Raw genomic sequence first — 23,511 nt, 5'->3', positions numbered from 1 at the left:
GGTGCTGTCGAAGAAGCCTTGGCGAGTTGCTGCAATGCATCCTGTGGATGGTACACACTGCAGCCACTGTGCGCCGGTGGTGAAGGGAGTGAATGTTTAGGGTGGTTTACTGCTAATAAATGAAAGCGTTCAGAGAAAATGAAAAAAAAAACACACTTACTTTAATGGCCCAATGAAAGGAACATTGGGCCTTGTGTCAATCATTTTTGGACTAACCACGGGCAGTTATCAATCATACAAACTTGAGATGGAGACAACGGTCTTCCTGTATATGACCATGGACGCAAAGTTATGCCAGTATCGATACAACTCCATCCTCTAAAGAAAATCTACTTCAAATAAGAACACCCATCAAGAACAAGTATGAAGTCCATTTCATTTATGAACAGTTCGAACAAGGTCTCTGATAGTTCAAACCATGATGTGGTTTTTCCAATACTCTGCCCCTCCTCGTTATTGGGGGAGTGGGTTTGTTATTTACACTATTGACAGCAGCTTTTTCCGTTGTAGGTTCTGTTTATGGCACTGGCTCATTGTTTTGTTGGTTAGTGGCCAAACTCTTGCGTTCTGTTATTGTGGCTGTGGTTTGCTTCCTGTGGACTCGTTGGGTTGTTCAACTGAATCTCGGGTCCCTGCACATTCTGATACTCATTCGCACGTTTTCCCCTTAACTGCATTCTGAGAACTTCTCCCTCCTGAAGCTTATCGAGCTCTTTGGTAACTTTATTTAGAACCGGGCCTGTTTAGCTCTTCTGAGCAGTCGGAGCAACAACATGCATTTATATAGCACCTTTAATGTTGTAAAAATGTCCCAAGGCACTTCACAGGAGAGCAATCAGACAAAAATTCGTCACCGAGCCACATAAGGAGATATTAGGACAGGTGACCAAAAGCTTGGTCAAAGACGTAGGTTTTAAGGAGCGTCTTAAAGGAGGTTGGAGAGGCGGAGAGGTTTACAGAGGGAATTCCATAGCTTGGGGGCCTAGACAGCTGAAGGCACGGCCGCCAATGGTGGAGCGAAGGAAATCGGGGATGCGCAAGAGACCAGAGTTTGGAGGAGGGCAGAGATCTCGGAGAAAGCATTGCTGAGGGTCACAGTGAAATGGCCCACCTGCCTCTGCAGACTAGATGGTTCAGTATCAGCGGGCAGTGGCTGGAGGCAACCAACAGTCTGCCATCCCTGCGATGGACCTCCTGATCCTTCTTTTTGTCCTCAAAGCGTTGGGAGGCAAAAATGGTTGTTTTTTGCGCGCGCCGTCAATGACACCCATAATGGGCTGCAGGCTCACACTACTGCAAGTCATGGTAACGAAAGCTAATTCTCACTTGTTGCGTTCACGTTGAAGGAGAGGACAGCCCATAACATTGGAGAGAAGGAGCTGTGATAGGTGGCGGAGGTCCCCTCAAACCTTTGACCTCTCACCCACTGCGAGGAAAAAGCACTGGAGAAGGAGGCCGTGGAGGAGGCCAGAGACGGGGAAGAAGGAGCTCGATGAGCAGCTGCAGGCTCATGGACTTCTGATCTTCTGCCTCCTCACCGTGTTGTACCCCATGTTAACCGTCAGCGGGGCGTCTCGTGAAACCCTCCTGCCATTCCTTCTGCTGCAAGTTACGTGTGAACCCTGATCAGGGAATCATTGCAACCTCTCTTCATGTTATACTGCTCCAGATGTTCTTATGGAAGAACACACGGGCACCACAGGGTGCTGGCCCTCGCATGCCAGTACTGCACACCCCTCACCAGCGAGCCAGAGGGGCAGCGCACTGGACGTCGCACAGATCACAAATGAAAAGAAGCTGCTGCCACTGGGCCATGAAGAGGAGGAGGTTGCTCGCTGGAGGGTCAGGGTGTGTCCCACTTTGGTAAAAGAGCTTTCAGGGCATCAGTTGTGGCTCAGCAGGTCGCACTTTTGCCTCAGAATCAGAAAGGTTGTGGGTGCAAGTGTCACGGCCACGTAATCTAGGCGGACACTCCCAATGCAATACTGAGGGAGTGCTGCATTGTCGGAGGTGCTATCTTTTGGATGAGACGTTAAACCGAGGTCCCATCTGCCATCTCGGGTGGACGTCAAAGATCCCGTGACACTATTTCGAAGAAGAGCAGGGGAGTTCTCCCCGGTGTCCTAGCCAATATTTATCCCTCAACCAACACCTGAAACAGATTATCTGGTCATTTGCTGTTTGTGGAATCTTGCTGTGCGCAAATTGGCTGCCGCGTTTCCTACATTACAACAGTGACTACACTTCAAAAGTTCTTCGTTGGCTATGATGCGCTTTGGGACGTCCTGAGGTTGTGTAAGGCACTATATAAATTGCAAGTCAGAGGGCTGCGGATGGTCAGTCATTGAGTATATTCAAGGCTGAGATCGATAGATTTTTGGACTCTAAGGGAATCAAGGGATATGGGGATCGGGAAAGTGGAGTTGAGGTCGAAGATCAGCCATGATCTGATTGAATGGCGGAGCAGGCTCGAGGGGCCGAATGGCCTGCTCCTGCTCCTATTTCTTATGTTCATAAGTCCTTCTATCAACCGATGGTGAGACATTGAAGCCATGTCAAACAGTGTGCTTCAGATGGTAGCAACATGCACAATACATCAGAACAAAGATTCACAGCTCTACAGTCCACCATGGAGCACGTGGCAGTCCCAGGGATATGTGCAGCAGAAACCCCTCGGGCAGTCTGTGCTTGCCAATGGATGTTTAGACTTGCCACAGAGGCCTAGGGTGCCAGGTGGGCAAGGGATGTCTCCTCTGATCTCCCAGGGATTGGAGCTGGCTTGCAAGCTGGCATTACATGCGGCCTTTACTTATCTCATTGGGATTATTCGGTCTACTTTCCAGTAGATAAGAGGTCACACTGAGCTAGTGCCCAGTACGTGACATGGCAGGAACCAGTACGGATGCTGTGTCTCAGGGTGGCAGCACCCGTGGTCCCATCACCAGCCCCCGTCCAATGCCTCCATACGTGACACAAAGGATACAGGACCAGGTCGTCCATGCAGCAGAGTAAGAGTTGGCAGCCTGGAGGACGCCCATCTCAGGACTTGGCCACTGTGAGGTAAGGGTCGCCTCAGTCCCAGAAGACTTTATTGTGACACAATTGTGAGCTACGCTATGCATTGCTGCCATTGAGGTCCCACCTGGGAGAAGCAGAAGGCTAGGATTCCGAGCACATACTTCACACACTGGCACTTGGGGGAAATACTATGCTAAGAAGCACCAGGCAGATACGCAATATAATTTCTCATTTAAATTATGGATACAAACTTGGAAAGGTTTGGAAGTTGCTTTCATCACGTGGTGTGAAGGGAAACTTTGTGTGAGGTGTGTACAGAGAAATGTCTGCATTTGGTGGCGTATTTGTGAATGGAAGGGACGGGAAATATCTAGAATGCCATTGACGCTAGGGTTGCCAACTCTCCAGGATTTCCCTGGAGTCTCCAGGAATTGTAGATTAATCTCCTGGACACTGCTGCGAGCAACACCCGGGAGAAAAATCAAAGGGGCATTAAAAAAATAATGTTTTTTTCACTTTCTTTGAATACTTTCGCTTATTAGTTATGAAAATATTGGAGAGGGGGTAAAAAGGATATTGACTGAGAGTCAAGAATCATCCAATGGGGTAATAAAGAGTCAGTTTGTTTCCCAATTGGTGTGGGAAGGCCGTGCGACTTGAGGATGGATGTGTTGGGCGACCAATGGCAGGGGAGGTTGGAGGCAGGAGGTCACGTGATGAAACCTCTCCAGGAATACGTTGACAACCCTAGCTAACGCACTGGCCAGATCTCAACAGTTCTCCTGTATGAGAAATAGTATGAACGTAGCTTGCAGCTGGCAAGGGAGAGTTGCTCATTCCTCCACGGGCAGCTGCTGCCTCCCCTCAAGATCCTCTTGATGCCTGCGGGAATCCTCCGTGATGAGGCCTCTTTACAAGGCAGGCTGGTGCAACATGTAGCACTGCACTGATCCTTGAGACTCTAGCCAGACTAGGTTGCAAAATAACCCCTGATTGACCTAGACCCCTGAAGATGCCTTCAACCTGCTCAGTGATTACTTCGGTTAATGAATGCAATGTTCAGTTCATGTCCTGAGATGCAGGCTACGGTAGTGTTATGGTTATGTTCCTGGACTGGTAATCCAGAGGCCTGGACCAGTAATCCAGAGACTAATAATCCAGAGAACCTGGGTTCAAACCCCACCATGGCAGTTTGAGAATTTGAACTCAGTTTATATATTAAAAAATTCTGGAAATAAAATGCTCAGTAAAAGTGACCATGAAGCTATCGGATTGTCGTAAAAACCCAACTGGTTCACAAGTGTCCTTTAGGGAAGGAAACCTGCCGTCCTTACCTGCTCTGGCCTATATGCGACTCCAGTCCCACACCGACGTGATCGACTCTAACCTGCCTGCGGAAGTGACCTTCTGACGGCAACCAGGGTTGGGCAATAATTTTAGGCCACGGGACGACAACAGTGAAATCAGGTGTTAAGCAGTTTTTCCCATAGGCAGACGACAATGTACTAGGTTGCAGAAAGAAAAAGGGTCAGAAATTACCTATAACCCGCTGACCCACCTCTTTTGACCAAGATTTTGGTCATCCCTTCTAAGATCTCCCTTGTAACCCTTCCATGGCGGACATTAGCAATTAGCAATGGCAACCCCACACCGAATTCCACATAGGCCGATAACAAATTACTTGAATGCAGAAAATAAAGGCTCAGAAATTACCTTTAACCCGCTGACCCACCTCTTTTGACCAAGTTTTTAGTCACCCCTTCGATGATCTCTTTCTTTGATTTGGCGTCCATTGTTGTCTGATGACGTTTCGGTGAAGCACCTTGGGATGTTTTTCTACGTTAAAAGTGCTGTATAAATCCAGACAGCTGTTGTTGCTATGAACATAACTGCTTGGCTTTTCAATCTTCTCCAGAGCACCCAGAAACCCTGGACACCCGCTTTATATGGGTGAGATGAGGAGCGAGTGTGACATCATTTTCACTTCATTCGCAAGGAACAGCCCAACATTGGACGGGCTGCCACCAGAAAATGGGGCAGGTTCAAACCGTTCAGATCCAGCAGAACCCACATCTGTCCCATTTCCCATTTGGAAAATCTAGACTGATGTGTATTTTCTGGTTGAGAATCAATTTTTCTTCCTTTTAGTTGGCTGGCCCATCGTGTGGGAGTTATAATCCACTCGTTTTGGGCCACGGGCTGACAACAGTGAAATCAGGTGTTTAGCAATTTTCACATAGGCAGACGACAATGTACTAGGTTGCAGAAAGAAAAAGGGTCAGAAATTACCTATAACCTGCTGACCCACCTCTCACCCCTTCTAAGATCTCCCTTGTAACCCTTCCGCGGCGGACATTAGCAATTACCAGGATATAGATAGTTAGAATAATGGATTTGATCAATGGAAAGAAAAGAAGAGATTGATTGATAGTTTAATAGAATGATATATCGAAAGAAACACTATTTGATTGACTAATCAATAGAATGATAAATAGACTAATGGGAACTGGATAAGTACTTGAAAGGAAAAAATTTGCAGGGCTACGGGGATAGGGCGGGGGAGTGGGACTAGCTGGATTGCTCTTGCATAGAGCTGGCACGGACTCAATGGGCCGAACGGCCTCCTTCCATGCTGTAACCTTTCTATGATCCTATGATTCTTTTATGAATGGGATAGATGTGTACACAATAGGCTGGTATCTGAGTGTAACTTTCTTTCATTCACAGCTGCTGGCTGCAGTTAGAGAGAGGATTTATCTGGAGTTTCCTGGGACCTGTTTGTTTCATCATTCTGGTAGCTTCACGTCTCTTACCCTAATATTACTAAATTTTTAGTTTTGAGCTTTTTAATAGCTTTACTCTGAAGCGATTAACATTTGCATAGATAGACCTCGCTCCCTATGACAGAGGCAACGCTTGCACACGCCAAATAAAAACTGAAGAGTTTGCTGCATTTAACAGCAAACCTGGCCCGAGCCCTGGGACTGTTCTCTGCTCAGAATCTTGCTCTTGCCAACTGCAAATTCCAATCTAACGCAAAGAGTAAAAGACTCGCTGCTGTGGTTAAATGCTGATCTTTGTTTGGATTTAAAATTGCTGACACTATTACCGTTTAAATTGATTAACAGCTCAACACTGTCCTCCTCACTGCCATTCTCTGGATACTGCAGAAACAGCTCTCCAGCCTTAACTCCGAAGTGTCAAAGATTAAAGACAGGAGGTCAGTTGGAAAAATTGATTTCCGCCTCTCGTAACTTTTATTATAACTATCCTATCTTTTTTTTTTCCCTCCACCAATTTCCTCCCCTCTCCACAGGCGCTGACACCTTGCTGGGAATGGTTTAATTGGTGCCAGTTACCATCTGGTACTTCACCCAAATGCGAGCTTGGACGGTCATCATCAGCATGATATTCAACTAACATCCAGGCTCAAAATCCTGGAACTCCCTCCCTAACAGCACCTTCACCACACGGACTGCAGCGGTTCAAGATGAAGGCCCACCACCGCCTTCTCAAGGGGCAACTAGGGAAGGGCAATAAATGCCGGCCTTGCCAGCGACGCCCACCTCCCGAGAAAAAAACTGCCAGAGCATTAATTATCTCCTAACTCAACATCCTTACCTGTGCACTTTCCAGCAGAGACCAGATATTGGGAAGTTTCTCAGGTTGACTCTGTCGGAGAAACACCCGACCCGCTGAAATTTTTTTTATTCTTCTCTAAATTCGGGCAACGCTGGTATGCCAGCATTTATTGCCCATCCCTAGTTGCCCCGTTAAGGCTGTGGGCCTTCTCCATGAACCGCTGCAGTCCTTGTGGTGACGGTGGTCCGTGTGGTGATGGTGTGGTGAGAGTGGTCCGTGTGGTGAGAGTGGTCCGTGTGGTGACGGTGGTCCGTGTGGTGAGAGTGGTCCGTGTGGTGAGAGTGGTCCTTGTGGTGACGGTGGTCCGTGTGGTGACAGTGGTCCTTGTGGTGACGGTGGTCCTTGTGGTGAGAGTGGTCCATGTGGTGACGGTGGTCCGTGTGGTGAGAGTGGTCCGTGTGGTGAGAGTGGTCCTTGTGGTGACAGTGGTCCGTGTGGTGAGAGTGGTCCGTGTGGTGATGGTGGTCCGTGTGGTGAGAGTGGTCCGTGTGGTGACGGTGGTCCGTGTGGTGACGGTGGTCCGTGTGGTGAGAGTGGTCCGTGTGGTGAGAGTGGTCCGTGTGGTGATGGTGGTCCGTGTGGTGAGAGTGGTCCGTGTGGTGAGAGTGGTCCTTGTGGTGACGGTGGTCCGTGTGGTGACAGTGGTCCGTGTGGTGAGAGTGGTCCGTGTGGTGAGAGTGGTCCTTGTGGTGACGGTGGTCCGTGTGGTGACAGTGGTCCGTGTGGTGAGAGTGGTCCTTGTGGTGACGGTGGTCCGTGTGGTGACGGTGGTCCTTGTGGTGAGAGTGGTCCTTGTGGTGACGGTGGTCCTTGTGGTGAGAGTGGTCCGTGTGGTGAGAGTGGTCCGTGTGGTGAGAGTGGTCCGTGTGGTGAGAGTGGTCCGTGTGGTGATGGTGGTCCGTGTGGTGATGGTGGTCCGTGTGGTGAGAGTGGTCCGTGTGGTGAGAGTGGTCCTTGTGGTGAGAGTGGTCCGTGTGGTGAGAGTGGTCCGTGTGGTGAGAGTGGTCCTTGTGGTGACAGTGGTCCTTGTGGTGAGAGTGGTCCGTGTGGTGATGGTGGTCCGTGTGGTGACAGTGGTCCTTGTGGTGAGAGTGGTCCGTGTGGTGATGGTGGTCCGTGTGGTGACGGTGGTCCGTGTGGTGAGAGTGGTCCGTGTGGTGACAGTGGTCCGTGTGGTGAGAGTGGTCCGTGTGGTGAGAGTGGTCCTTGTGGTGACGGTGGTCCGTGTGGTGACGGTGGTCCGTGTGGTGAGAGTGGTCCTTGTGGTGACGGTGGTCCTTGTGGTGAGAGTGGTCCATGTGGTGACGGTGGTCCGTGTGGTGAGAGTGGTCCGTGTGGTGACAGTGGTCCGTGTGGTGACAGTGGTCCGTGTGGTGACGGTGGTCCGTGTGGTGACGGTGGTCCGTGTGGTGAGAGTGGTCCGTGTGGTGAGAGTGGTCCGTGTGGTGACGGTGGTCCGTGTGGTGACGGTGGTCCTTGTGGTGACGGTGGTCCGTGTGGTGAGAGTGGTCCGTGTGGTGAGAGTGGTCCTTGTGGTGACGGTGGTCCGTGTGTTGAGAGTGGTCCTTGTGGTGACGCTGGTCCTTGTGGTGACGGTGGTCCTTGTGGTGACAGTGGTCCTTGTGGTGACGGTGCTTCCAATTTTCTTCAGGTTATTGAACTTTGTAGCAATTGTGGTTTGTTAGAAGGCAGTAAGGACCAACCTCAAAGTGGTCACACGTTGGCCAGGCAGAGTAGGTAGAACGTGAGCCCGTTGGGGTTTTTACAACAATCTGGAAGCTTCCGTGGTTATTTTTCCAGTGCGCTCCTCCTTCTGCCTCCACAAAATTCTAACTTTTTAAATAAAAAAGTTTTGTGGTCATTTTTTTGAGCGACCTCCAGCGGCCCTTTAAGGGATGCTGGTTCAGCCACTGAAGGCGGAGCTCGCGCAATGCACTTTCCACCCGTTTGGACTTAAACATTGCATCGAGGTTCGACAACCAGCGTGGAACCCCGATTTACGCAGCCTTACGCCTGTGGCAAGCACAAGGGCTGACCGCCCATTTACAGGCCCACTTGAAAATGGCAGTCGAGGTGGGCATTAATGGGGCAACTCCTAGCCTCCCATTTCTCAGACGCAAAAAATCTCTCACAAATGGCAAACGACACAAGATTTCAAATCAGGCTCTTAGCTCGTAAAATTTTATTTAAAGAAATGATTGTTGCAGAACTTCGGTGAAGGCCATTGTCCTGGTGCAGGGCCTCACGAGGGCCGGGATGAGCAAAACAGAACATAAGATAAGCCAAGAAGCTGTGATTACGTGATGAGGATTAAGAGCCTGAGGATTGGAGGGGGAATGGGAGCCTGAGGGAGGTGAAGAGTTCCATGTTGTTTTTATTTTCTCCACCAACTTTCTTGATGAGGACTTGATTGAACTAACCCAGTGGTGAAATCACCTGTCTTGCTTGAAGAGTGACCACTTGGGCAAGGGAAGGTGACTGACGGCCATGGAAGGGTAACCTTAGCAACACCTCCAGGAGGAGGAGAGGTTTGGTGGGAAAGAAGGCCGCAGACAAATCAAGAATGAAGAATGATAAATTACCACATAAAATTGTGGTTACACAATGGTTTATTTTTGTTGTACAGGATGCTGGTGTTTAAAGCAACAGCGCAGATGTTTATCCTGGGCTGCACTTGGATCCTTGGATTCTTTCTCTTTCAGGAAGAAACCGTGGCGATGGCCTATTTATTCACCATCGTCAACAGTTTCCAGGGCACCTTCATCTTCATCATCCTTTGTGCTTTGAACAAGCAGGTACTGGATATTGTAAAGTCCTCGTTACGATTTTACACGTACACGACGAGCTGTGGGAATTATTTTATTGAACTTAAATTAAACCAAAGTTACACAGGATTTTTAATCTTTTCCCCTTTTTCTATTACCGGGTCTGTGCAAAGGTGAGGAAAGAATATCGCAAATGCTTTGGCAGGATGAAGAAACCAATTTTATGGACAGAATCAGCAAACACAAACGTGGCGTCAACAGCAATGTCGGTGAGTTCAGATTAATTGGAACTGGTCCCTGCCCCATCTAAGGAGAAAAATAAAGTCTTGCATTTATATAGCGCCTTTCGTGACCTCAGGACTTCTCAAAGTGCTTTACAGCCAATGAGTTACTTTTCGAACTGTTGTAATGGAGGAAACACGGCAGCCAATTTGTGCACAGCAAGATCCCACAGGCAGCATTATTACATTAATCTGTTTTGGTGATGTTGGTTGAGGGATAAATATTGGCCTGGATACTGGGGAGAACTCCCCTGCTCTATTCCATGGGATCTTTTACATCTACCTGAGAGGGCAGACGGGGCCTTGGTTTAATGTCTCATTTGAAAGACAGCACCTCCGACAGTGCAGCACTCCCACAGTTAGTGCACTGGAGTGTCAGCCTAGATTTTGTGCTCAAGTCGCTGGAATGGGAATTGAACCCACAACTTTCTGACACAGAAACAAGAGTGCTACCTATTGTGAACTTGTGGCTCAGTTGGGAGGACTCTCACCTCTGAGTCAGAATGTTGTGGATTCAAGTCCCACTTCAGAGACTTAAGCAAATGATCTGGACTGGGAGTCCAGACGCCCCATCTGCTCTCTCAGGTGGATATAAAAGATCCTACAGCACTATCCCATGCTTCTCTACAAGAGCAGGGGCGTTCTCTCCAGTGCCCTGGCCAATATTTATCCCTCAATCGACACCATTTATTGAAAACAAAACAGAATATCTGGTCATTATCTCATTGCTGTTTGTGGGATCTTGCTGGGCACAAATTGGCTGCCCCGTTTCCGATATTACAACAGTGACTACACTTCGAAAGTTCCTCATTGGCTGCAACGGGCTTTGGGAAGTCCCGAGTTGGTGAAAGATGCTAAATAAATTTAAGTCTTTCTTTCTTGCTGCTTCCATGTTAGTCTTCAGCATATTATCTTAAAATGAGACATCGGCTCAGTCAATAATGCTCCAGCCTCTTGAGTCCGAAAGTTGTTCATTCCCACTGTAGGATTCGACCACACAATGAAGGGCTGATGCTGTACTGCAGTACTCCAGGAACACTGCATTGTCAGTCAGCGATGACCCCCTGCAGATGAGATGTTAAATCAAGGAGAAACTCTCTCCTCTGGTGGGGGAATCAAGAACAAGGGGACATAATCTTAAATCTGGAGCGAAATCGGGAAGCACCATTTTTCACACAAAGGGTGGTAGACATTTAGAACACTCTCTCCCCCAAAAGGCTGTGGATGCTGGGGGACAATTGGAGCTTTCAAGGCTGAGATCGATAGATTTTTGTTGGGTAACGGTATCCAGGGATATGGAGCAAAGGCGGATAAATGGAGTTGAGATGCAGATCAGCCAGGATCTAACTGAATTGGCCCGAGGGGCTGAATGGCCTCCTCCTGTTTCTTATGTTCCAAAGACCTATTTGCCAGATGTTCGGGTGGACATTAAAGGACCCATGCTAGTGTGGAAGGAAGGATAGGAGTTAACATACACAGCATCTTCCCCTCGAGGCACATTAATTTGTCATTTATTTCTTTGATGTTATGTGAGGCATTGATGTATGCAGGATGGCTGCCATGTTCGCCTGCAAACCAACTTAAAAAGAAGCAGATTGCTTTACGTGAAGCACTTTTGGATTTTTTTGAGCAATGGGATAAAGTGCTTTATGAATACAAGTATGTCCTTATGTTAATATGTTTTGAAATGAAGATTGAGTTTAAACATCATGTGTGAGAAGTGTCTATACAACACAACAATCTAGAAGCTACATTTGACGTTAATCGAGGCATAGAGGCATTGAGTGTATTTATATAAAGTATAGAGTATAATTAATCGGAATGTATGAAACAGTTTGCATTCCACTGTGACACATTGGGGTATAATTCAGGAGTGAAGTTGCCTGAATCAAATCCTAAGGAGCCTTTACATGGGTTTCAAGGTTCCTGCCTTATTGAGAGCATTTCTTTTGGTGTTGAGTGCCCGTCTCTGTAGGCTTGCTGGGTCCCTGTGTGTAACATGGAGTGCAAACATGGCCGTGTTTCCATATGGGTTATAGTTAGGAGTGAGCTGATGGCGGGGTATTATTGGAATCCTGTTTGCTGATAAGGTGATACCTCTCAATTAATCCAACCCTGACAACCATATTGATTAGAGAACTGAGGTTTTTATTGACAGTGTTTGATCATTTTATATAACAATCATTAAGCAGTAACTAACAGTCTTAAACCAGCGTGATATTACCCGTTTAGCAACTGGACAGCGGGCGCGGATGGCCCATTCCTAGTTGTTCCTCGGAGAGTTACACAGGGTTAGGCCGAAGCCAGCATTTACGTCCCCTGGAAGTATCTAACTCTCGGAGAGTTACACAGGGTTAGGCCTGAAGCCCCTGGATATGTCTAACTCTCGTTCTCCTCCCACTGTCGGGCTTCTGGCTAAAAGCCAAACTTTATATGCCCTATTTCTGCCTGAGGAACGTACAGTTTTGCACGTACCGTTTGCAGATGGTGGGCTAGATAATAGTATCAGTTCCTCTTTTTCTTATCTGGGCAAGGATGGTCAAAATATTCCTGGAATCAGTGCAAAGATCATTCTGGAACCGGTACCATTTTTGTAGAAGCAGAACAATATCATTTTCACAGAAGCAGAACAAAGGTTCTCCAAAATAGCTGACTCGGGCTGTTTCCTGAGGGTCTGCAACTTTCCTGTTCTCCGACCACATTATTCTGTTCGAAGGGTCACTGGTTTTCCATGCTGATGCTTCATTATACTTCGCCCACTGCCTGGTTCTGTCACCTAATCTTTATTCTTTATCCTGTTTATAGCTGATTTCATATTTAATAGATTCTTAGCTTATTTAATAGATTCTTACAGTATAGGAGACAAACTTATAACATCTTTCACATCCTCAGGACATCTCAACGGACTCTTCAGCCCATGAATTACTTTTAAAGTCCAGAGTCACTGTTCCTTTGTAGGCAAATGCGCCATCCAAATTGCGCATAGTAAGATCCCACGGTAACATAAACCTGCATTTATATAGCGCCTTTAACGTACTAAACCATCCCAAGGTGCTTCACAGGAGCGACAAAATTTGACACCAAGCCACATAAGGAGATATTGGGACAGGTGATCAAAAGTTTAGTCAAAGAGCTAGGTTTTAAGGAGCATCTTAAAGGAGGAGAGAGAGGTCGAGAGGTTTAGGGAGGGAATTCCAGAGCACAAACAGCAATGAGATGAATGACCAGTTAATCCCATTTTTGGTGGTGTTGGTTGACCGATAAATGTTGTCCAGGACAGGAAAAGAACTCCGTCTTCTTCGAATAGTGCAATGGGATCTCTTGTGTCCACCTGAGAAGGCGGGTGAGGCCTCTGTTAAATGACTCTCCTGAAATAAATCTGGTCTGCCAACCCCAAGTCCTTCTAAATAGTTACTGGTCTCAAACCAGTGTCTACATATACGAAGTCAGCAGGAGAATTGGGATTAATAAGATAGAACTACCATGGCTAGCAAAAGTGCTGGAGCAAACTCAATGGGCCGAATGGCCTACTTCTTTTGCCATGTAAAGAAAGCTGCAATCCACATGGCTCCTCATTTAAAGTTTATTTTGCACTTAAAAGCTTTATGGCAATTCCCTATTCCAGGTAAATGAGAGTTGCTATAATGATAGAGTTGTGTTAGGTTTGTAGCACAGAATCTTACAGCACAGAAGGAGGCCATTCTGCCCATCGTGTCTGTGCTGGCTCTTTGAAAGAGCAATCCAATTAATCCTAGTCCCCTGCTCTTTCCCCATAGCCCTGCAAATTTTCCCTTTTCAAGTATTTATCCAATTCCCTTTTGAAAGTTACTATTGAATCTGCTTCCAAGGCCCTTTCAGGCAGCGCATTCCAGATCGTAACAACTTGCTGCGTTAAAAACAGTTCTCATTTCCCCCCTGGTTCTTTTGCCAATTACCTTAATTCTGTGGTTTAATTGATTAATTAATGTAAAATTGTTAACGAATCAAACTTTTGTTATTCTTTTGTCTCCAAGGGAGAGACGAGCGTGATGGAATCCAAACTATAGTGGGCGGCCTCATTGTGGAGCTTTGCAGTGCTGAATTCTGCAGATTGCCATAAGTTGCTGGAAGGAAGAAATTCATAATTGTTGACATATTTCTGTGGCAATCTAACATTACAGACAAGGCTTTTAAGAGTGACGCTGGAGACTCTGCATCGAAACCCACAACAATGTGGCTTGCAAAGGGGGTTGTGGCTTACAGGGAGAGAGGGGAAGAACGTTACTGGCCTACAAACTGCATCGTGTTTCTCGGGCGCTGCGCGGGCACTTAAGGTCCCAAAATGGCGGGCAGGATGCACGCGCACACTTCTGATCTCCACCTCCGCCCCGAGCTCTCCAGGCCTCCGCGACCCCCAACCCAACCCATGACCCCGTGTTCGTTTGTAGCTTTAACGAATGAAAAAGGATTTATATAGCGCCTTTCACAACCTCAGAGTACCCCCAAAGCTCTTTACAGCCAATGAAGTATGGTCACTGTTGTAATATAGGAAACGCAGCAGCCAATTTGTGCACAGCAAGATCCCACAAACAGCAATGACCAGATAATCTGTTTTTTAATGGTGGGGTTAAGGGATAAACATCGACCCAGAATCTCCCTGCTCTTACTCAACTCGTGCCATGAGATCATTTACAGCCAGCGTAAGAGGGCAGTTGGGGAGCCTCCACTTAACGTCTCATCCACAAGACAGCACATCCAACAGTGCAGCACTCCCTCAGTACCGCACCAGGAGTGTCAGCTAGAATGATGTGCTCAAGTCTCTGGAGAGGGCAGGACTTGAACCCACAACCTTCTGACTCAGAGGCAAGAGTGCTACCCATTGGCCCACAGCTAACTCCTCTGAGGGCATGGCCTATCTCCTGAGTTATGGCCGCTGGTATGAATTGGGACAGTCCACCCTCATTTTTCCCAGGATCTCAAAATCGAGACTAAATTTGCCTCACTCCATGCCCTGAATATACATGCTTTTCACATTAATCTCTGCTGATGGTCATCTAGCTCAAAGAAGTGAAAAGTTTTCAGGAACCTATCAGAGCTTTGACTTTTACGGTAAATGTACAGTTGTAGCTCTGCATGAATAATGTCACCTTAACTCCTGCATTCGTTTATATTTTTTCAAGATTCATTCTTGAGGTATGGGCTTTGTGAATTGGTACAGCATTTATTGCCCATCCCTAATTGCCCTTGAGAAGGTGGTGGTGGGCCTTCTTCTTGAACCGCTGCAGTCCATGTGGTGAAGGTTCTCCCACAGTGCTGTTAGGTCGGGAGTTCCAGGATTTCGACCCAGCAACGATGAAGGAACGGCCGATATATTTCCAAGTCGGAATAGTGGGTGACTCGGAGGGGAACTTGGAGGTGATGGTGTTCCCATGCACCTGCTGCTCTTGTCCTTCTAGATAGTGGAGGTCATGGTTTTGGGAGGTCCTGCCGAAGAAGCTTTGGAGAGTTGCTTCAGTGCATCCTGTAGATAGTACACACAGCAGCCACGGTGTGTCGATGGTAGAGGGAGTGGCTATTTAAGGTGCTGAAATGGCACTTAATACCTGTCTCCACTTCGCAGAGTTTTTCCCACATTAAGACTCCAGTCTCATTATACCTAGATTAAACTATAAGACAACCTAAGACGCTCTTACCGCTTACAGCAGCGCTGAACCCGAGAAATATCTACAGCAGACCTGAACTTGTAACAGTACTTCAAAAGAGAGATGTAACTTTGTATCCAAGGTCTCAATAAAAGCTTCGTATTGCTGCAATAATGTTTCTGACAGTTCTCTGACATACAACTAAATGAGCATGACATGGGATGCAGGAGAGACGTTAATGGTGCCTCATCTGTCTCTGAGAAACTCAGCCCAACATCAAAATTATCCCCATTAACTCCAAACTGCTCTCCATTATGCTAAACTTCTGAGCTTGGATCAAACTTATCCTTGAAGTTTTCTACTTAGAAACCTGATTGCCTGTATCTTCTCTGGACTTACCTTTTATCTCCCTATGTTTAAAAGTGATGGGGAACGCCTGACGATCCTTGTTAAACACCTTGGAGCAGAGATCTCTCAGCACAGTGAGTGTGAGGTCTTTCTTGATTACTGAGACAAGCTAACGAATTGCTTCGTATTCACAATCTACAGGGAAATGACCTCAAAGTCCAACTCAGTAACATTTTGACCATTTTTTTATTCAAACTTGAGTGAATACACCTTCCTTTAAAACACAACCTTTAAATTTAATTCTTCCTTTCCATTACCTTCCTGTGGAAAAATGGTCAAAACTCTTAAAACACGACAACGATGTAGTGCTAAACTGTAAATATACTGCAAGACCCTATAGGTTAAAATCGGAAATGTTCGGGTTCTGAGCAGGCAAGAACCCTGCTCGTTTATAACTGCCCCACCCACCCAGTTTCCGCCAGGCTTGTTAGGTTAAAATCGATCCCAATGCCTCTGTAATATGGACTTGCATTTCTATAGCTCCTTTCCCAACCTCAGGACGTCCCGAAGTACTTTACAGCCAATGAAGTACTTTTGAAGTGCAGTCACTGTTGTAATGTAGGAAACGCAGCAGCCAATTTACGCACAGCAAGATCCCACAAACAGCAATGTGATAATGACCAGATAATCTGTTTTCTCAGTGATGTTGGTTGAGGGGTAAATATCGGCCAAGACACCGGGGAGAACTCCCCTTGCTCTTCTTCGAAATAGTGCTGTGGGATCTTTTACTTCCACCTGAGAAGGCAGACTCGGTTTGATGTGTAAGATTCTCAAAATTCACAGATCCCCCCAAAACTCGGAGAAAAACCCTAAAAAACCCTGAGTATGGGAAAACTTTAGCCATTGGCTATAATCCTAAAATGGAAGGATAGGTGAGAGGTCACCAGACTAAATCAACAACACACACACACCGTGGAACTTCGGAGAATTAACGCTTCAGACATGTCTCTGTTTTAATGCAAAACCGACAGCAGGTGGTCGACACTAAGCACGAATTCGAAAGGCAGTCGGCCATTGAAAGAGGTAACTGCTCCAGACATGGTGAGGCCATGTTTTTGTTTTAATGCAAAACCGATCAACACCTAGGACGTTGGATACAAAAGGAAGCCTTGTGTGACAAGCTCTAAAAATTGGAATTAACAATGACCCATCAGGAGAAGCAATGGCAACATGATGAGGGAGCATCAAAGAGCCATCAAAGATTCTTAAGGACTTTGTAAGAACTGTTTAAACAGACATGAAGGGCTCGATGTTACCAGGGCTGCGGGTTCATGGCGGGGGGGCTATTGGGCGCGTGGGTAACGCGCCCGGTGAATTTAGTCAGCCACCCGCGCGATTGCAGCCCAATTGGATCCACTTACCTGTTCTTCCGGGTTCCCCACTGCTGATCTGCGCGTCGGGCGGGCTGCGCATGCGCAGTAAGCTCTGTCAGCTGGAGGAGCTCTATTTAAAGGGGCAGTCCTCCACTGACAGATGCTGCAACAAATAGAAAAAATTACAGCATGGAGCAGCCCAGGGGGAAGGCTGCTCCCAGTTTAATGATGCCTCACTCCAGGTATCAATACATGGGGTGAGGAGGAGGGAGGACAGAGATCTTCCCCCCGGCGGGCAGGAGGAAGCGGCCTGCCTCTGCCACCAGGAAGGCCTGGCTCGAGGTGGCAGAGGAGGTCACCAGCACCACCAGCATATCGCCCACCTGCATACAATGCAGGAGGCGCTCCAATGACTTCAGTAGGTCAGCCAAAGTGAGTACACAAACTCATTCCCCTACACTCCATCTGCCACATCACCACCCCCACCCCACATCTCCTTCTGCACTGCCAACACTACTCTGTCACATCACCCCTCATATCCACTCAAACCTCATCCTCATCTTACCTGCACCTACTCACCTCGCCAGTACTCATCCCGCCACTACCACTCAACCCAATCCTCATTCAATCTCATGGCTCTATCTCATACTCACCCTCTCGTGCATCTCTTTCACAGTCAGCCTCACTCAACCTGTCACTACCTGTGCTGCAGCCACAGGGCATGCATCACATATGTAAGGCAAACGTGTCGTGAGCATGAAGGGGATGCACAAGGGTGTTTGAGGGTTTGTCATGGTTGTTACTTATATTGAATTTCTGACCAACTCACATTACATATTATATTGGCACCACTACTGCCACGTCTTTGCGAATCCTGTCTGGTTTGTGCAATAATGCCCTTTCCTGAGGATCACGATGAAGACCCACAACTGATGCCACCCATTGTGTCACTGCAGAGTGGGTGCAGGTGTATGTGCAGGACTCTTTTGTGCAGACGGCTGAGAGACGTCGGCGATGTCCCCGGTGACACCCTGGAAGGATGCGGAGGAGAAGTTGTTGAGGGCAGTGGTGACTTTGACAGCGACAGGTAAGAAGATGGTGCTCGGGCCGGCCAGGAGCAGCTTGGCATGAAGGAGGCTGCAGATGTCCACGACTACATGTCGAATGACTCTGAGCCTCCGTGTGCACTGCTGCACAGAGAGGTCCAGGAAGCTGAGCCTCGGTCTGTGGACCCTGTGGCGAGGGTAGTGCCCTCTGCGACGCATCTCTCTCTGCGGTTGCCCTCCCTCCTGCTGTACAGGTGGATGTGTCACAGCACTCTGTTGTGGAGCTCCACGTGTCAGAGGTGGACGGCGTGGATGGCGAGGCTGGTGATGCTGTTCGCCCTCCGAGGAGGTCATGACTGCAGCTACGGCGGCCCCCATCCGGAAGATGTACATCTGAGGGGGTCCGCAAGGTAGGTACATGTCTCTGGACCCCGGGGTAAGTGTGCAAGTTGGTGACTTTGATTGTCAGGAGGAGGGTGGTAGAGGCCAAACTTTGTCCCAAGTGACAGAGTGGCCTCCTGCAATGAGTGAGGGTCTCCCCCCACCCACCTGTCAAATGGACCTTTGCAGCTGCCACAGGCTCACAGCTGCAACACGTCCATTTGAACTGGGAGTGTTTCCCCCAGTGTGGGAAACAGTCCTAGTTTGCTTTAAAATCCCACCCCTCCTCACATAATCCCTTAATCAGGTCAGTTAATGACCTGAACAAGCAAAATAAATAGCTTCAAGTGGAACCCCGCTGGCTTTAATTGCCTGCGGGATTCCCACCAGCGGGGGCTGCGCGCGCACGCCGGCGGGTCAGTGGGGAACCCGGAAGTGGGCGGGTTGGAGTCGGGATCCCGACCCACTCCGGGATTCTCCGATTTTCGGAGCCCCCCCACCCCGCCAGGAACGCACCCTGGTGCTAAAATGCTGCCCAAAGTGTTTTTTTAAAGTGTCGAAGACCAATTGTAAGAGAGGCATCCACAAGTTGAAACTCGAAACCTCCCTCTCTCTCTCTCTCTCTCTCTGGTTCTTGCTGGCTCTGGTGGGCTGCTTGTCTTGGTTCTGCCTGTGTCTGGAAAGAAGAGCAGTTTCCAGCAAACAACAAGGCGAGGGGAAGGCAGTTCGACAGGGAAGGTCAGCAGCTCTAGAAGCAGGCCGACACACAAGAAGAAACCAGAGCAACAGCCCCAGTGACCGTCAGACACCTCGCGGCAACAAGGGCCTGACGAAACAACCAACCGAATATTACCACCAACCAACCGGGTAATATTGGGCCATCGCGACCAAAGAAAACCAACTCGGGAGAAAACCGAAGATCCACAAAGTTTCCACTCTGCGGTCTATTTCTGACTTACCTCTGGGTGAATTATTGTCAAGGATTCGTTTGGTGAGCACTATCTCTGGCCCTTTAGAGTCCAACTTAGCTAGTACAGTGGGATTGGGAGGGGTGAGGTATCCTTCCGACTGTAATTTCCCTCGTGTGTACCGAAGTGTTCCCCATTTTATTAGAGTGTTACGATTGTTGTGTTGTATTTTCTCTCTTGAATAAAGGTCAAAGTTTCTTGCACCAAAACCAGTTGCCTGCTGCACTTTGTCACAACCCCCAAATAAGTCCAAGGTCTAGAACCAAGGGAGTGGGAGCGATTCGAACCACTCAGAAGTCAGAGGTGAAGCTGACACACATCACCACCCCTTACAGATGTCTCACCTGAAAGGCGGCACCTCCGACAGTGCAGCACTCCCTCAGCACTGCACTGGGAGTGCCAGCCTGGGTTTTGAGCCGAAGTTTTATGTCTTTTTTCTTTCTATCTTGGTGGTTTGTTGCTCTCGAGGTGTGAAGAGGAAACGGAAAGCCATCATCTGAATATTACAGAGGCGTTGGGATCGATTTTAACCTAACAAGCCCTGGCAGAAACTGGTCGGGTGGGCGAGCAGGGATCTTGCCTGCTCAGATCCCGAACATTTCCGATTTTAACCTAAAGGGTCTTGAGGCGGATGAGGCGCCTGCCTAAAGCAGGCCGGAGCCTCATAAATGTACGCAAATCAGGGTCCTATTGTGTCGATAGGGCCCTGATTGAACTTTTACCCAGGCTTGAGTGGGGAGGTTTCCCCTGCTGCAGACTCTTTCCACCTCCCACCCTCCTCTACCCCTTCCCTCTCGCAAGGCCCTCACAAAACCCCCTGCCCGCCACTTACCTGGAAGCTGGCGGGCCTTGGCCACCCGATATTCGCTCTCCATCAGCTGCTCAACACCCCCTTTTCATGCCAGTTCTGGGCGGGGAGCGAACCAGCAGCATTTAAACGAGGCCCGGGAGTTAAAATACCCCAGCCCTGAAATCTCGGCCAGCGAGTGCGTTGCGCCTTGGTTTAAAATCGACCCTATCGTTTCACAATCAACAATCCTGCACACGCCTAGTTACTGAGCACAGAATCACATTGTATCACAGTAGCATTTTGTTGACCTCTAACTGTATTAAAGCATACGAACAAGAGTAGGCCATTCAGCCCTTCGAGCCTGCTCCGCCATTCAATTTGATGATGGCAGACCTGCATTGGCGTCTCTAGCTGATGCACAAACTCACAAACTCAGCATCTCCTGAGCCTGTACTGTTATGTAAGTACCGCCTGCTGACCTATTGTGGATATGGAGAAAGTGTTACACTGAGGGTCGTAGATCAAGTCAATAATTAGCAGGCCATGTTGCCTCTGCACTCAAGGATAAACCATTATTGCCAGACCAATCTGGGGTTCGATTATCGCCTGTGTAAATGTTTATCTGAATCGTCAAACTTCTAATGACATTTTGAAACCACGGTAGAAAAGAGGAAGGAAGAAGATGCACAATTCAAAGCTGAAAGACTTTCTTTCCTGTTTACTCTGGCAATATTTTTACTGGCAACTAATCACTTCAACTGTGCTGTCAGAGTGCTGTCAGAAGGCTGCAAAAATGTCTTAGACAGAAGCTCCAGATATTACTACCCTCCTCTGATATAACCTTTTCCAGGAGAACCTTTAACAATTCGGCATCAAAGGGGATAGTTCTGCCCCCTTGGCCATGGAAATCTTCCATTGCTGCTGGCCCACAGAGTCACAACACGTGCCAATAGGGTCAATATGGAGAAGCTATTTCCTCAGCTGGGGGAATCCAGAACAAGGGGGCATAATCGTAAAATTAGAGCTCGGCCGTTCAGGAGGGAAATCAGGAAGTAGTTTTTCACACAAAGGGTGGTAGAAATCTGGAATTCCCTCCCCCAAAAGGCTTTGGGATGCTGGGGGACAATTGGAGCTTTCAAGACTGAGATCGATAGATTTTTGTTGGGTAACGGTATCAAGGGATATGGAGTTACGGTGGAGTTGAGGTACAGATCAGCCATGATCTGATTGAATGGCACAGCAGGGCCTGAGGGGCTGAATGGCCTCCTCCTGTTCCTGATGTCCCAATGTTTAAATGGAGCTACAGCTCTTGGATCCCTTGCCGTGATCGTTCGTGCTGGTGAGGAGCAAGTAGTCATTATTTTAATGAATTGTGTGTGGATTATTTTAACGAGTTGTGTAATCATTATTTTAATGAGCTGTGTAGTAATTATTTTAATGAGTTGATCTTACTGAATGGCCCCAACTCCAAGTGCATGAAACATTACATGTAACGTTTCTGGTTCCCATTTTTGATGGGATCACTAAATCAGTCCTTTTATATATAATATTGTTTGGTTGCTGGGTCCCTGGTGGTCACTTTGATTCTTCTGTCACTATTTTCTGGTTCCTGTCTTTTGAAACACCTTCTCAATAGTCACGCAGGTTCAAACCGGACATTCTCAAGGTTTCATTAGCAGGTTGTAAATTCCCAGGATAAAGCAGCAACCGACTCGTTTCTAGATGAAAGATGAAGATAGAGCTAATTTTGCAAAGTTTCACTGGCATCGGTGTGCCTAATTCGCCACGTACAATTTTGAAGCCAGGCTATTGTTATGTGCTATCCTGGTGATTAATGGTCTATTTATTTAGGTCTCATATTGAATTTCATGGCTTAAGGTGAATCCCTGCCCTTGGCATGCACCATATAAAATGGCAGCTAGGCCATATCCCTGCAACAGTTGGATCCATGCCCGTCAAGGCAGTGGTTGCCTGAATCTACTTGCTCCCAGGCACTTCCTTGTTGTTTTGAAGGTCCTGCCTGGAGTGGAAGGATGTCCACCCACCTTGAGAAGAAGTCACCTCATTGTTCCCTGCTCCCGTCAAGCTCCCTGTCTCTGGACACCTCGACTGGGCATGAGAAACACTCTGCGACTTCCCTCATGTGGCTAAAGTTTACCGTCTAAAACTCGGCTGCCCGTATCCTAACTCGCACCAAGTTCCGTTCACCCCTCATCCTTGTGCTCAAAGAAAGAAAGAACATGCATTTCTATAGCGCCTTTCATGACCTCAGGACATCCCAAATCACTTTGCAGCCATTTAAATACTTTTGAAGTGTGGTCACTGTTGTAATGTAGGGCAACCAATTTTAGCACAACAAGCTCCCACAAACAATAATGTGATAATGACCAGATAATCTGTTTTTAGTGATGTTGGTTGTGGGATAAGCCAGGACACCAGGGAGAACTCCCCAGCTTTTCTTCCAAATAGCGACATGGGATCTTTTACGTCCACCTGAGAGGGCAGACGGGGTCTCAGTTTAACGTCTCATCTGAAAGACAGATGAAGCACAAGAATGTGTGCAAAAGACCATACAGTTACCTGGGCATGTCTCCTGATGCAAGCAAACTTGGCCTCATTTAGTCTCAGGTACAATAAACCTTGAAGATGCCACTCACTTGCTTGGCGCTGTTAATTGTATGTGTGTGATTTGTATTAATTAGTGTTAATTGTATTCAGGTGGTGGGTATCAAATGGGGACTCTCTTGCATCCATTTATAGGGGGGTGAATAAAGGCTTGGAAGCAACTGAAGACCAGGCTCTAGTATTTTATCCTTCACCACCGGGCTATTCAGTTAATACAGGCACTTCCCTCCACGCTGTTTACACTGCACCTTTCACACAAAAAGGGTGGCCTTGCTGAAGTTTGTGAAGCAAAACTGTCCCCTTCTCTTAAATAGCACAGGAAAGCTAGCCTGGAGCATCATTGGCTGCAAACCTCGAAAATGCAGCCCAGGCAGCTGCTCTTAAAGGGTTCTTAGCGCACCCACTGCAGCAGTGGCTTCAAAGTGTAAGTCTTGAATAGGCCTGTTGTGCCACATTTCTCCGTGTGGCCATTTGCTTCTGCAGCAAAATGGGTTCTTGGCAACGCAAAAAAAAAGAAGTCGCCCCTTTTAAGAAGCAACAGCGCCCCTTTAAGAGCTGAATTTTGCTTCACCCATCCATCAGAGTTCCCAGGTACACTCCCTAAGGATGTTTCCCAATGGTGGGGTCGGGGCGGGGGGGGCGAGGTTTGAGTT

The 23,511-nt window shown here is 47.8% G+C and overlaps 1 protein-coding gene across 3 annotated transcripts in view; it reads left to right on the top strand.

Moving 5' to 3' along the window:
- The window catches only part of LOC137304519 (adhesion G protein-coupled receptor E1-like), a 43,151-nt gene extending 27,650 nt beyond the window's left edge, over positions 1 to 15,501 (top strand). For 2 of the 3 annotated variants that reach the window (XM_067973156.1, XM_067973155.1), the window contains 5 exons: positions 5,746 to 5,812; positions 6,147 to 6,238; positions 9,287 to 9,455; positions 9,599 to 9,694; positions 13,720 to 15,501. In XM_067973156.1, coding sequence (XP_067829257.1) covers positions 5,746 to 5,812; positions 6,147 to 6,238; positions 9,287 to 9,455; positions 9,599 to 9,694; positions 13,720 to 13,752 — 457 coding nt within the window. In that variant the 3' untranslated portion in view covers positions 13,753 to 15,501. Of the gene's footprint in view, positions 1 to 5,745; positions 5,813 to 6,146; positions 6,239 to 9,286; positions 9,456 to 9,598; positions 9,695 to 13,719 lie in introns of those variants that run through there. The other variant, XM_067973157.1, reaches the window with a different exon arrangement.
- The last annotated feature ends 8,010 nt before the right edge of the window (positions 15,502 to 23,511 follow it).

Source organism: Heptranchias perlo, chromosome 37 (genome assembly GCF_035084215.1).
Source record: "Heptranchias perlo isolate sHepPer1 chromosome 37, sHepPer1.hap1, whole genome shotgun sequence".
NCBI lineage: Eukaryota > Metazoa > Chordata > Chondrichthyes > Hexanchiformes > Hexanchidae > Heptranchias > Heptranchias perlo.
The sequence above is the reverse complement of the archived record's forward strand: the minus strand, read 5'-3'. Positions and strand labels throughout refer to the sequence as shown.